The sequence below is a fragment of the Triticum dicoccoides genome, chromosome 7A (genome assembly GCF_002162155.2).
Source record: "Triticum dicoccoides isolate Atlit2015 ecotype Zavitan chromosome 7A, WEW_v2.0, whole genome shotgun sequence".
NCBI classification, from domain to species: domain Eukaryota; kingdom Viridiplantae; phylum Streptophyta; class Magnoliopsida; order Poales; family Poaceae; genus Triticum; species Triticum dicoccoides.
In genome coordinates this window covers 544,218,119-544,232,762 of record NC_041392.1, presented here as the reverse complement: position 1 = coordinate 544,232,762, position 14,644 = coordinate 544,218,119, and the positions used below count along the sequence as shown (strand labels likewise).

At 46.8% G+C, this 14,644-nt stretch overlaps 2 protein-coding genes across 2 annotated transcripts; both read right to left on the bottom strand.

The window, feature by feature from the left end:
* Nucleotides 1-1,809: 1,809 nt before the first annotated feature.
* Nucleotides 1,810-4,908, bottom strand: LOC119329624. The gene is made up of 5 exons (XM_037602686.1): nt 3,178-4,908; nt 2,821-2,897; nt 2,475-2,728; nt 2,300-2,375; nt 1,810-2,201 (listed from the first exon to the last, which is right to left on the bottom strand). Exons 2-5 carry the CDS (start codon nt 2,869-2,871, stop codon nt 2,139-2,141), a joined length of 444 nt encoding a protein of 147 aa, XP_037458583.1. The 5' UTR covers nt 2,872-2,897; nt 3,178-4,908; the 3' UTR covers nt 1,810-2,138.
* A 618-nt stretch (nt 4,909-5,526) lies between these two features.
* LOC119329438 (probable phospholipid-transporting ATPase 4) lies at nt 5,527-12,589 on the bottom strand. The gene is made up of 11 exons (XM_037602485.1): nt 12,382-12,589; nt 10,063-12,000; nt 9,835-9,945; nt 9,034-9,310; nt 8,847-8,935; nt 8,656-8,743; nt 8,192-8,401; nt 7,987-8,112; nt 7,787-7,885; nt 7,493-7,684; nt 5,527-6,547 (listed from the first exon to the last, which is right to left on the bottom strand). Exons 2-11 carry the CDS (start codon nt 11,865-11,867, stop codon nt 5,891-5,893), a joined length of 3,654 nt encoding a protein of 1,217 aa, XP_037458382.1. The 5' UTR covers nt 11,868-12,000; nt 12,382-12,589; the 3' UTR covers nt 5,527-5,890.
* Nucleotides 12,590-14,644: the final 2,055 nt, after the last annotated feature.

Sequence of the window (14,644 nt, the reverse complement as noted above, 5' to 3'; positions counted from 1 at the left end):
GCTGAGGTTCACAATCAGTCAAGAACAAATCCCTATTTGTGTATATCACCAAATTAGAATGGGTCCCGATGGTGTGCACAAGACATATCTTGGGCATTTTGAATACCTGGTAATGTCATTTGGTCTTACTAATGCCCCCTGCAGCATTTCAAGTATCAATGAACAAGATTTTCCCTCCATATCTCATGAAGCTTGTACTAGTATTTTTTGTGACATTTTCATATACTGTAAAACTCTTGAAGATCATAAACAATATTGCCTGATAAATGTTATGGAAATTATTTGACGACTTTTTCTCAAGAAGTCTGAATGCACCTTTGGTTCACCTACTATTGAGGGGACACATCATTTATGCTGAAGGTGTAGCAACTGACCCCAATAAAGTTGCAACAGTAACGTGGAGTCGGTTAAATACATTTGAACGGATGACAAAAGGTCCGAAATGGTTAGGCATGTGCAAGACAAACACTTCTCACATTCTAACAATAATGTTGATGTCCGAGGGATCACAAAAACCGCCCATATATTACATTGTGTCTCGATCGACCTAATTTTCTTTTGCATTTTTTATGAGGCCACATACTTATATGAGTTTTGATTTTGCTAACCAGGCCACATACTTCCCTTCCATTTCCAACATTCACAATTATAGATAGAAGACAGAGGAACAAATAAATTAATCTTGCACTGACGGTAAAATGCTAAACTTAAAGGAGAGAAAATGAGAATAGAAAGCAAACATGATATTTAGTTCAAATTGAACATATTTGAAATCAAATCACAATAAATTTGAAAGGAAATTATAAAGCAAACTAACAAAAATGTCAAACAAATATATAACCAAAATTGAACAAATATAATATATAGTTGAAACACAATGGAACAAGTTTGAAAAGCAAATTGCACGCAGTGTCAACACATGTAACCATGAACTGTCGTGCTAGTGGATTGCTTCATTTGGTTCACGTGGTGATCTTTGTTCTCCCGTGGCTCTATGCAAGCCTCTTTGATTAAAAGGATTTTCACAAAAAAACTCGAGAACCAGAATCATTAGAATTTTTTCCTATGTGAATTTTTTAATTGTATGATTGAATCTTATAGGATTTTTTTAAGGAGTCATTCACACTATATTTCATAGGAATTTTTTTCCTCTAATCAAACCTCCTGCAAAGATTCATTTGTTTTTTAGGCAAACTTGCTATCTTTATTACTCCATCACCATAGAAACTGGGACGAACAAAAGGTCACCGGGGTGGCCTAACCAAGTATGGCGGTCCTCCCCCAATGTCAGTGCATGCTTAGAGAGATTGTGAACCTTGACATTTGAGGTCCTAAACTCATGTTTAAATAAACAGAAAATAAAACTACTAGATCTAACGAATATTGGTTTCTGAGCTCGAGCTCAGATGCTCCCAAAATCTATACCGCAGGCTGTCATGTGGATCTGCGCCCACTGCTGTATTTCACCACTGTATATCTCCATATTTAGCCCTGCTCACTAGCGCAATGAATGCAACCGCATGTCACACTGTACACACGGAACAGGCAGTTGAGGCACCGGTTCAGCCATATTTCTGAGCCAGCCTGAGCCGTTCACCATGCCGGACTCACAGACCGCTACCAGACGAGCCCGTGTTAAATACTACTCCCTCCGTCCCATAATATAAAAACGTTTTTAACACTACACTAGTGTCAAAAACGTTCTTATATTATGGGACGGAGGGAGTACAGTATATCTCTGGAACTCACCCATTATTCTCTTTTCCGTGCCATCTGGTCACAATCAGCCACTTCAGGTATGTTAAGCAGTGAATCAAATAACCACAAGTAGTTGCAGCATACTGTATTTAAATTCAGACAGATCAGTCATCTGTTCACATAATCTCTAACACTTACTACATAGTTCAAATTACTCTAATTAGATCTCCATTAGGATACATCCCATGCCCATAGCTTTTCAGATGCACAATGCTCGTAGGGTTTTCTAATGCGAAATGACACTAGAACTTAAACGTGCCCATCTAACGATGAGTACACGCATAGCCAAAAGATATTGCTGGGCTGCATGCAAACTGGAATTGCTAATGTCTTTCTCGTCAGTCAATGATCTCCTCGTACAGGAACTCCGGGATATCTCCCTAGTTTCCCTTCATGATCACTATCTCGTATGCAATCTTCTTGCGCAGGTGCTCGATCTGACCCTGTGATGAAGCAAAAATGGGAGAAAACTATTAATTACTTTCATCAAACATGCCTATCAGTTTCAGCTAGTCAAGAAATAGGTTAGGCGGTTCCATACCTGGGTTATAGTTGATCTAAGGTATAGACCGGTGAACTCCAGGACGTAGTGAGCAACATATACGCCACTGTCTTCCCTGCGAGGAAACAACATTGAAATTAGGAATTTTGCAGGCAATTTTCTTTTATCAACCTGAAATGCCTAGGTATGTTCTAGCTAGGGTACTCAGACACGCCTACTGCATGGCTCGTGCTGCGCCACCAAAGGGTACACAAACGACCATCCAGTGGTCTCAACCAAACCGGCTCCGAACATGTCACTGAATAGGGTGCATAACTTCTGCTGAAACTTCCTTGCTAGAGGCCCATGCTTGATTTTCATCTCATCCGACAGATTTGTCTCCATTGGGTCAAGCACCATCACAATCTTCTTATCGGTATCCAAGATATATAATGACCAGCAATCCATGAAATGCACCGGGAACATGAACTGAAAGTTGATTTTCAACAACACAGAGAAAATCAGAAAATTAGGAGCATGTGGATAACCGATGCTCGACTTGTTCCAGTTATTCCGTTTACCTTCTTTAGCCAATCAACTCTATAGCCCATGACTTTAGAGTCCATCGTCATCTGGTGGCTCACTGCCCAGCCATAACCTGTAATTTGGCAACGTACACATTCAGTCTACGAGTTCTACCACTAAAACAATATTCAGTCTAATAGTTGTACTACAAGAATACTAACAGTACTATGAATGTGGTTCTGACTGTTAAACAAGGCACTACTAAGGATGGGATGCAATGGCCAAGCTTACTTTCTGGTGTATATGGACTTTTTTTCTAACGATTACAGAAGTAAACGAATTCCAAAAAAATCCTGTGCAGTTGTGACGAACATACAGTGACAGACCAACAGCGGGAGGATTTGGGTTCACACCTTTTTGTCCTCCCAGGTACCTCTGGATTGACTCTGTCAGTAGACTGAGTCAACCTCGCCGGTGATGCATCCGCACGACGGCGGACTCCAACTCCTGCCATATCATTCCCATCGCCGCCGAGCTGTTGAGCGCAAACAGACCCAGTATTTGAGTCCGCAGGAACGGCAAGGCCGGCTCCGCTGTTTGGTAACAAGACCAGGGGAACCGGATCTGGGTGCTCGAGGTTGTCCGCGAACTCCTCTCGTAATGGGAACCTGCAAGAAGATATCAATGGCCGCCACTAAGGCCCGTTCGTTAGGTCTCTTCTTCAAGGAAAAACAGTCTCGGAGCCGCCGCCCCGACATCCACCGCTCCGTTGCACCCTGTGCGGTCCACCGACACCACCTTCCGGGGCCGCTGCCCCGACATACCACCGCTCACCCTCGAGCTACAACGTTGCACGATGCAGCCACCCGCAACCCACGCTGCACAGGGTGACTGCCCGCAGACCACGGCCGTCGCACCACTTCCGGGGCCGCTGCCCCGACATACCACCGCTCACCCTTGAGCTACAACGCCGCACGACGCAGCCACCCGCAACCCACGCTGCACAGGGTGACTGCCCGCAGACCACAGCCGTCGCACCACTTCCGGGGCCGCTGCCCCGACATATCGTCCAACCGTCCACTCTTGAACGCGTCGACCGAGCCGACGACCCTGCCGCCCTCGCCGCTCAAGATCGCCACCCAAGCCATGCTGAGCAGCAACCCTACCTCATGGAGTTGGCACCGCATTGGTTTTCGAGACCGCCGTCTCGACGCACAAATTCGGGGCCGCTGCCCCAACATCCACTAACCTTGGTGGTGAAGAGATCGCTCGCGACAGTCTCTCCCAAACAACGCCTCCAAGGAGGTCACGATCGTAGACGCCGCCGCCGCCCGCTTCGGAATACCGAGGCAAACATTTTCATCCGGAGAGCCAAATCAGTCATGATGTCGACGGAGCTCCACAACGACGCCTCCAAGAAGGTAGACGACGCCAGTAGCGCCGCCGTCGTCGGCCTGACCTTGGTCAAGGCAGTGCTTTCGCCGGAGCTCCTCGCCATATAACAGAACTTGCGGATCCAGAGCACCGGATGGCGTCGGGATCACTGGAGAACACACCTCCACCACCAGCTGCCGCCAACCACCACCACTGCACGAACCTGAACGTAGCACCTCAAGCCACGACGAGCTCCATGCCATTGCCGCCATCCCGGGGCCGCCGCCCCGGCGTCCACGTACCTCCTAACGCGCATCCGTGAACATGCCTAGCTGGGCCTCTGCCCCGATTCACAGCCCCGAGCACCACCAGTGCCAAATCTGGGCAAAGAACTCCCAGATCCGTCGCCGCCCAGCTCTGCAGACCGCAACCACCACCAGTCAGCACCGTCGCGTCCAGCTCCTCGTCCGCCACCTCGCCTGCATCGTCTCACACCTTGAGCGGCCCCTGCAGGACCGCGCACCCCCGGCACGCCAAGACGCGACCCCGCCGCCGAAGCTCGCAGCCGAGCCCCCTCCACGCCCGCAGCTACCGCGCCACAGAAACAGCCCCGCCGCCGCCGTCGCCACCGGGATTTGCCCGGCGACGACCTCCGGCGGCGGCGAGGGGAGGTGGGGAGGCAGGGGAGGTCCCCCGGCGGCTGGATCTGGGCGCCCCGGTGCGGCCGCAGGAGCCGCACGGGAGCGAGTTTGCTTTTTTACTGACGCCTTGAAAAATATTTTCATGGACTACCTTCTGTCTAGCCGCCCAGATGGCCCATAGAGTCACAATTAGCCAGAGGAAATCATCTGAAGTGTCTCATTCACCGCAAACAGCCACTGCTTCGCGTTCCTGTCTTGGTTGAGGCTCATGTACTCTACCATGTCATCTTTTAAATCCCTTTAGAAAGTGCCCAAACACTCCTCGCCATACTGCATGTAAGTAGAGAGTGTCTCCAATTATGTGCCGATCCACACAACCGCACTACTTCCACTCTTAGGATGATTATTGTATATGATACATATATATACACAAATGACACACGCACATACTGTAGCCGCTAAATATGTTATCACTGGCCAACATTATGGATAGATAATGTAAATGGATCATTAGCAATGGAAGCAAACTGCATCAGCAACTCGATGTGGAAGAGAGAAGACTGTCTTTTTCCAAATTATGCTGCGCGTAGTGATTTTCCGCACCATGTTAGATACGATTTCTGCTATTTGTATGAATGCTAACTAACACTGTCGTATAGGAAAGTCTAGTACAATGAACAACCAAGAATACAGTGCTCGCAAGTCAAAAAAAGAAGAAGAATACAATGCTCGGTTCTGTTCAGTACGGAGGGGCAATGCTATCTCGGTAGGATAGCATTGCAGATAACAGTCACAAGGATAGTCAAAATTGCAGATATACATATACTGTCAGCTATCTCGGTAGGTTTGTCTCTTCCAACTGAAAGGAGCTATACTTTTTACACGGCTGGCTTCAGAACTTCTACTTGGGGGGTAAGGCCACCAATTACAACCCAACATTTCTTACACAAATGGACAAGAAAAAGAACAGCAACAAATTGAAAGAAAAAATTAGGCTGGACAAAGAGAAAAAATCGCCTTATCACTCGGTGAAGCCAAAAACCGCTGCCTTGCAGGAGCAAGTAAGACGACAACTACTGTCGACGAGACTACCAGATGACTCAGAGGTGTTCTACGCTACAGTATGGATGGTTAATGACGGGCTTTTCTTATGCAACCTCCCCTTGAGCTGCTTAATCTTTGCGTCTACCCTTGCGGTGAAACCAATCTTGGTCCTCTGTCTCGCCTTAGACCGTTCCCTCTTCCACATTGTTTCGTCTTCGACGTCTTTCCGTAGGTACTTGATCTCCTGAATCACATGGTGATCAAGTGGATTGCATGATCTCTGGTAGGATATGTGAATCAGGTAGGGGATGTTGCAAGCAGCAGTCACCAGAAGGGTCGCTGCCCAGTAAATGGGAGCAGGCCCGAGAACTTCTGTCATAATCTGGAAGTTGTCTCTGGACTTCAAAGCCATCCCGTATGTGATAATGAAGACATACCAAGTCCCTATGCTGCCCCACACAAACAGATGTTGAATCCACGTGAAATGGCTCATTGTCAGAGCAATCTGTATATTGACAGCCCAGATGATGCAGGAGAACATGGTGGTTCCCACTGAAGCCATGTCGGCAGTCTGTCCACCAGAGCGGATTGCTTGATCATAGAATATACAGATGTTGAGAAAGAATATCGCCAGAGATGAGTAGAGGCCATTTGCCATCCATCCTAAAATCCGGTACCAGTCAAAGAAAAGGTTATTTGGTCCTTGCTGATATAGCGCTGGGAACTGCAAAGTGAAAATTATGCCATATCAGTTGGTGGATATCCAGATGAAGTCCTATGGTGCAAAGGGCCAACACATACAGAAATTTAAATGGAAGTACATAGAATGACTTGTGCCTTTCATTAGGATCACTCATCCATAAATACTTGGAAGTAGATATTCATAGAACTGTGAATTCATGTTATTATTGAATAAAGAATGAAGAAATGGAATTCAATGCACATTAAACCAAACTATATTTCTAAAATTCCAACATTCTATATCAACGGAAAGGGAAGGTAAATTCACACACATGAATTAAATGAACAAGCATACTGAAAGAGGATAGAAACTTATGTGTAAGTGTAACCCAAACATGAAAAAGCATGGATAGTACTTATGGAGTAAATTTTAGAGTATTCACAATTTCTTTGTTACTTCTCTTAAACATGCATAGCAATGTAATGAGCATAATGTTGTTATTCTGGTACTAGGCAGTGGCGCAATACTACCTAACCCCCAAATGGGACTATATTCGGGATCAATTGCGATTGTAGTGGCTGATGAAACAAAGTTCAACACACTATTCATATCTCCTTTGTTAGCTTCAACTTCGGAAGCGTACTGATATGGATGAAGCAAATACACAAAATAAAGAGAATCTTCTGCAACAGTCACAGGCTCTTAGCATCCACCCACCCAAAAAAAACACACCACATACAGCGTAACAAAATGCAACACACCATTACAACACATCCCAGAAGTACACTTTATGGTGTTTCCTTTCCGAGCATGTTTATATTTCATATAAGCCATATACTCCCTCCGTCCGAAAATACTTGTCCTAGAAACGGATAAAATGGTATCTATAACTAAAATAGGTCTAGATACAACAAGTTCTAGGACAAGTATTTCCGGACGGAGGGAGTATGTCACAGGCTTAAGTAAGTCGAATATTCTGTCACATACCTGCAAGCAGATTTCAGCAGAAACATCTTGCTCAAATACTCCAAGTGATATAACAGGTAGAGAGGTAAGAACAACGTTGAAAAGCAGCATAAACCAATCATCATAGACTGATTGCCCAGAAAATCCAGCGAATGCCTCGAAGTAAAATATTGTAAGTCCAAAGGTAATATTCTTGTAAAAGAAGTAGCAGATCTGCAATTCAATGGAAGAGGACTCAGAAAACATTATACCACATATTCGAAACAATATAGTTCAACAGAATGTAACAAACAAATGAAGCGTTTTGAGTGGCACCATTTGGGCAATTCTCTTGTAGCACCAATGGCCATGTACAACAAGAAGTCGCTCAAGGAACCGAAATTGGGAAATAGAAAAGTCACTCGCCATCACAGCCTGGACAAAAGAAAGAAGCCGTCGTCAGTTACAATTAAACTATTAATACATCTCCTCACAATGCACTAGTTCCCAAGAGAATAGTAATAATCTAGACAGACCTGCATGCCTTCGACCCCACTAATACCAACACCAATATCAGCTTCTTGAATCATGCCCACATCATTTGCACCGTCACCTACTGCTAAAGTGGTTTTTCCAAGGCCTTCTTTGACCAGTCGGGTCACCTGCAACGTGAAAACGAGCAAACTCAGCATTGGCTTATGTATAAAACCCAGATCATGGATTGGTGATAGATGAGGTTACCAGTGCTTTCTGTCTTGGAGACACACGGCAACATATGACAGAAGCACACTCTACTGCTAGATTCAAGAACATATGCTTCATGTCATCTTCCAAAGCAAATGTAAGAGCTTTTCCATCAATAACAAGAGCAAATGCTGCGTCAGGATCCTTCTCTAGCTTTACCATTTGTGAAGCATTGGCGATTTGCAACATAAGACTCTCTTTCGCAGCCTGCTCAGGTTCCAAAGATGAATGCAAAGCAAAGATGACTACCATATAGACCATATCCATCTATAGTACTCCCTCCATTCCTAAAAATAAGTCTCTTTGGAGATTTCAATAAGGACTACATTCGGATGTATATAGACATATTTTAGAGTGCAGATTCACTCATTTTGCTCCGTATGTAGTCCGCATTGGAATATCTAAAAAGACTTATATTTAGGGACAGAGGGAGTATATGAGAAAATGCTGTGCAAAGGTACCTTTTGTGCATCCTGGGCTACTTGGTCACCAGCGGTTGTGGACAAGGATATCTGTTTCATTCCTTGCCTAAGTAAACTGCATGCGTATCTGCAAAGAAGAAATGAACAAAATGTTCAGAAGAAAGACGCATTGTCACACGTAGGGTTACAAATATTACTGTTAAGAGTAACTCTTTTACAAAAGAGCTTACCCTATGTTGATTGCAGTTTCCATCTTATCGCCCGTCAGAACCCAGATTTTGAGACCTGCTTGTGCCAAGCGATCAATGCACTGAGGAACCTGATACAATATGAGAAATAACACAACAAGTCAAAACAGCTACTAGCGTGATAGCAGGATCAGCGACATAACAACTCATATCAACAGATCATCGTTACCCCTGTTTGTAGTTTGTCCTCAACCGCTGTTGCACCAACAAGGATCAGCTCCTTCTCAATCAAATCTGCGACTCGCTCAAGTTGCAATTCCCTATCAGGTCCAATGGATGTCTTCGCTTTAAGAAACTCAGCATTCCAAGATTCATATTCTGATTCCTCAAGCATTCTGTATGATAGCGCTAACGTCCGCAAGCCTGCCTCACCATATTCATTGAGATGCTTGGTTGTATCTGGCTCATACAACCTTCCATTTTTTGCTAGTCTATCAAATATAATGCTGCTCGGTTGGATAAAAAACAACACAAGATAGTCAAGTTAAAGCATGAGCAGCCCATGTGGAGAATACCTAATCAGAAATCAAGAGTACACGCTACTCTTTTGGTGGCACTTTTTTATTTTTCATCTTTTTAGTTTATGATCAACAAAGTAGCAGAGTGTGAGTGTACACGCTACTCTTTTGGCAGCATTTTCTTATTTTCATCTTTTTAGTCTATGATCAATAAAGTAGCAGACTGTAACACAGATGACAGCACATGTTGATGTACTAACTGACAACATAAGCATAAGAAAACAAAAAATATTTGGAATCATTGTTGAGGAAATCATTAACTGGTAACTGCTCGGTTGGCTGGCGAGTAGGGGATTAATAGGCTAATCGGCAAGTTAATCAGCCATTTAATCAATTAATCGGACGATTTATCAGTTTATCGGCTACTCGGTGACCCTATGAGTAGGGATTAATCGGCAAGTTAACTGGTTAATCGGATGAATTCTTGAACAGGGTTTGGAATAGAATCTTACGTATCTGCTCCTTTGCAAAGAAGAACAATACGGTTATCTTCATCCCTCATAATTACCGTCATTCGCTTTCTTTTGCTGTTGAACTCCAATAAATTGAGAATCTTGAACTCCCTAAGAAAGCCCAATCGAAGATGAAGATACATGAATAAATAGCAATCAGAAAGCTAAATACTCTGAGCTGAAGGTAGAAAAGCTAAGGACAACAGCAATTTGAAATACATATACAACCTCTCAGTTGTGCCATTAGAGGAAGTGTATTTCTCTTTGAGGAAGACACTCGCTTGTGTTCTCTTGAAAAATTCAAATCCAAATTCTCTGGCTGCCACAAGAAAAGCCCCCTCGTCAGGTGATTCTGCTTCATAAGTAAGAGCACCTGTTGCCTCATTCACCTCGGGGATTGCAGTGTGACAAATAGCAAGTATCCGGAAGAACAGAAGAATCGTGGAGGAATTTGGTTCATTTGTCCAGTGCCCTTGCATAAGACGGTCATCCTCAAAACTAAAGCCTTTTATCGAGGATTTTTGGGTCTTTCCCACGCTGAAGGTAACTCCTTCCACTAACTGGATTTCATCCTCATTACTCTCCCATACATCTTCCACAGGATTATCATGGTCAGCAGCGCCTGATGCCATCTGCTTTGCAGCAGCCCTTTCAACTTCACTCGCACGCACACCATAAGAAACCCCAGCAATTGAACACTTCAAGAAATCCATCTGATTACAGGTCAAAGTGCCGGTTTTATCTGACAAAATCGTATGAACTTGGCCAAGCTCCTCATTCAAGTTTGAAGTTCGGGCCTGAGCAGTATTGCCAGTCTCCTCATCAAACATATGAATGTCCTGATTAATGAAATGTGCCTGTGCCACCTTCACAACTTCAATTGAGACATAGAGCGAGATCGGAATCAAATACCCGTAGAGAATGAGTGCTGTAATGAGATGGAAAATCCCAGAAAGAGCAGGGCGTGTTGGATCGTCCAATTTGTTGGAGTTCTGAGGCTGCAAGTACCACCACCTGGGCAGATCAAGCTTGATCCTCACAGCAAAACCAATCGAACTGATGAGCGATATTAAAACCAGAACAGTGAACAAAATGTATATGATCAAATCCATCTTCTTCTCAATCCTGCTCCTCTTTGATGGCGACTCGGTTGAATTCTGCATCACCTTACTGTCATGCCCTGTAAAAACGACCACTGCATAGATAAAGGCTGTGTTCCTCAGCTTTGAGTCCCTGAGAAGTATCTGTGACGGATCGAGGGCATACACCTGCCTCTCGTATTCCAAGTTACCAATGAATGTGTACAAGCTTGCGTTTGGGTCCTCACACCTTATGATTCCCCGGAAATCCTTAAACGTCTCATCCTCTTCCAATGGCAGCGTAACCTCCAGCGACCTCTTGAGCTTCAGGTTTGTCTCGCCATCCAGGTTCATTGTCTCAACGTAGCAAATGCCATCCTCATAGCTCGACGACAAGAGCAACAAATCAGCAGGGAAGAACTGGTCCTTCTCAACCCTGACCACATCACCAACACAAAGGTCCTCCCAATGTCGGAACTCAAATTCACCTTCACCCTTGTGCACGCTGACCTTGCGGCTGTTCACCTTCATGTCCTGCATGAACCTTCGCCAGTCCTCCAGGGCCTCCTTGATCATACTGAGCCCTACCACAAAGGCCAAGGGGGCGATCATGCTGACGGGGGAGAAGGGGCAGACCGGGGTGAGCGAGAGGATGGCGGTGAGGAGGAAGTAGAGGTTGGCGACGCGGCGGAACTGCTCGAAGATGGCCTTGGGGAGGAAGGTGAGGACGTTGTACTTGGTGGTGGAGATGTAGTTGGTGGGGTACTTGAGCGGCTTCCGGCGGTGGAGGATGGAGTTGTTGCAGTGCACGATGCGCGAGAAGCCCGGGCCGCCGACGGGGCTGCCGCTGACGGCGGCGGGGCCGGCGGCCTCGTCAGTGTGTGGGTGGCCGAAGCAGGAGAAGGTGTAGAGCTTGCTCCATCGCAGACGGTCGCGCTTCCGCGCACGGGCCATCTCGGCGGCCTGCTGCCCTGTCCACGCGCGGGGTCCGGTTCCGGCTACGCGGAGGCCCGCATTGGAGTCTCCTCCCGATCAAATCTCGGGCGAATTCCTGCGGGGATTCCTACGCCGCCGGGGCGGATTCGACCTGCGAATTGCAGGGGGGTGAGGGATCAGAGGCCGTGATCTCGCGAGCGAAAATAAGATCAATAGTAAATAAATCCAAAAGAACGACGAGGAAATCCGTGCCCCCAATTTTTTCTCCCTGGAATCAGGCGAACCGCATTCCGCGTCACGCATGAGTACCCGCCGAATTCATCCACCGTCAGGTACGAACAGCAACACGAAACGAAGAGAGGAAAAAAAACGCGTCGAAATTACGGAGAGCAATCCAAAACTCGTACTAGAAAGCGGAGGGGAGGGGAGGGGAGAAACCACGGCACGCGGAAGAAGCGTTGGGAGCATTAGCGCCCGACGCCCGCCGGAGCTCGGGCCGAGGGGAAGGGGTGTCGGCGTCGGCGTCGCTCACCTGGGAGGGAGGGAGGGAGCGGCGAGTCCGGGTGGCTGGCTGGCTGGCGGAGGGGCAGGCGGCCGTCCTCCGATCCCTCCTCGGGATTCTCGCGCGGCGGGCGGGGATGCGGGGGAGCTGGCCTCGCCTCGCCTGGCGTGTAGGGGATTGGAGGGCGGAGCGAGAAGGCAGGAGGGGAGGGACGCAACGGGGGGCGAGGTGGGAGGCGACTAGAGAGAGAGAATGGGGAGCGGTAAGAGATGGATTACTAATTAAACCCGCGATTAACTTTCGGAATACGCCATTTCGCGAGCGAGGCGTATTCATGGCCCCTCCGTATCTCCATCCCACCGTAGCGTAGAGTAGGACAGCGGGGTGGGCCGGCGCACGGGGAGAGGAGGCTCGGTCGGGTTTGGCCTCTTGCTTTGCTCCGCATTGATGCCGCGCCTTCATCATCTGGGCCGGTTGATTGCTGTTTCTCTCCGTTCCGATCGCGAGTGGTCGTTTTGATTTTTGAATCCGTTGAGTACGGCAAGGATGCTGCGCCAGGCTGGGCGTGGCCTTTTGTCAACTCGTTGCTGGTGAGGAGAGGGCCTCCATGTGTGGTGTACTCATGGCATGGCACGTCGAGGTCGTCGTGAACTCGTGATGTTGGCTGGTGGAAGCCACAGCGGCGGCCAGGTGTAGGTCCGTGGAGAACAGGACGCACGAACGAGTGCTGGACTGCTGGCGTCCCACTGGGGTTCGTTACGGGATACGCACGACAGGGGTACACGGAGGAGCCAAGAGATTTGGGGCAAGTTAGATGTCAGGAGCATCTCTAACAGATCTTATCTGATTGCTGCTTACGCGACTCTGGGGAAACCCTAGCACCTCCCAGCTTGTCCCTTTTTGCCCTCGTCTTCTCGCAGGTGCTACTGCCGGTGTCGGTGTCAAAACCGGCGGATCTCGGGTAGGGGGTCCCGAACTGTGCGTCTAGACCGGATGGTAACAGGAGGCAGGGGACACGAAGTTTTACCCAGGTTCGGGCCCTCTCGATGGAGGTAAAACCCTACGTCCTGCTTGATTAATATTGATGACATGGGTATTACAAGAGTTGATCTACCATGAGATCAGACAGGCTAAACCCTAGAAGCTAGCCTATGATATGATTGTTGATGTGTATATCGTCCTACGGACTAGAACCCTCCGGTTTATATACACGGAGAGGGTTAGGGTTACATAGAGTCGGTTACAATGATAGGAGATCTGAACATCCGTATCGCCAAGCTTGCCTTCCACGCCAAGGAAAGTCCCTTCCGGACATGGGACGGAGTCTTCAATCTTGTATCTTCATAGTCCAGGAGTCCGGCTTGAAGGTATAGTTCGGCTATCCGAACACCCCCTAATCCAGGACTCCCTCAGTAGCCCCTGAATCAGGCTTCAATGACGACGAGTCCGGCGCGCAGATTATCTTCGGCATTGCAAGGCGGGTTCCTCCTCCAAGTACTTCATAGAAGATTTTGAACACAAAGATAGTGTCCAACTCTGCAAAATAAGTTTCCACATATTGCCATAGAGAGAATAATAATATTAACACAAATCTAATATGCTGACGTATTCCGTGGTTCCGTGGTGCGACACGCTACGGCCAAGCCTTTATCCATTTAGTTATCCCACCTCAGCGCGTTGTGCGAGGCGTTTTCCTTGGCACGTCTTGTTGAAGCAGAGATCGTGTCCCCTCATTTCGGGATTCTCATCAATACTGACATGGGTAACCCTGTTGGAAATATGCCCTAGAGGCAATAATAAATTAGTTATTATTATATCATATTTCATTGTTCATGATAATCGTTTATTATCCATGCTAGAATTGTATTGATAGGAAACTCAGATACATGTGTTGATAAATAGACAACACCATGTCCCTAGTAAGCCTCTAGTTGACTAGCTCGTTGATCAATAGATGGTTACGGTTTCCTGACCATGGACATTGGATGTCATTGATAATGGGATATGTGATGGACAAGACCCAATCCTAAGCCTAGCACAAGATCGTGTAGTTCGTTTGCTAAAGCTTTTCTAATGTCAAGTATCATTTCCTTAGACCATGAGATTGTGCAACTCCTGGATACCGTAGGAGTGCTTTGGGTGTGCCAAACGTCACAATGTAACTGGGTGGCTATAAAGGTTCACTACAGGTATCTCTGAAAGTGTCTGTTGGGTTGGCACGAATCGAGACTGGGATTTGTCACTTCGTATAAACGGAGAGGTATCTCTGGGCCCACTCGGTAGGACATCATCA

Bases quoted from the DNA above. Each gene is read 5' to 3' on its own strand.
- LOC119329624 (XM_037602686.1), bottom strand. From the start codon at position 2,871: ATGACGATGGACTCTAAAGTCATGGGCTATAGAGTTGATTGGCTAAAG. The intron at 2,376-2,474 runs GCGTGTCTGAGT...GTTTCCTCGCAG, and splicing joins CAGCACGAGCCATGCAGTAG to GGAAGACAGTGGCGTATATG. The intron at 2,202-2,299 runs GTATGGAACCGC...GCTTCATCACAG, and splicing joins TTAGATCAACTATAACCCAG to GGTCAGATCGAGCACCTGCG.
- LOC119329438 (XM_037602485.1), bottom strand. From the start codon at position 11,867: ATGGCCCGTGCGCGGAAGCGCGACCGTCTGCGATGGAGCAAGCTCTAC. The intron at 8,744-8,846 runs GTAAGCTCTTTT...TCTTCTTTGCAG, and splicing joins GAAACTGCAATCAACATAGG to ATACGCATGCAGTTTACTTA. The intron at 8,402-8,655 runs GTACCTTTGCAC...GAACCTGAGCAG, and splicing joins TAGCCCAGGATGCACAAAAG to GCTGCGAAAGAGAGTCTTAT.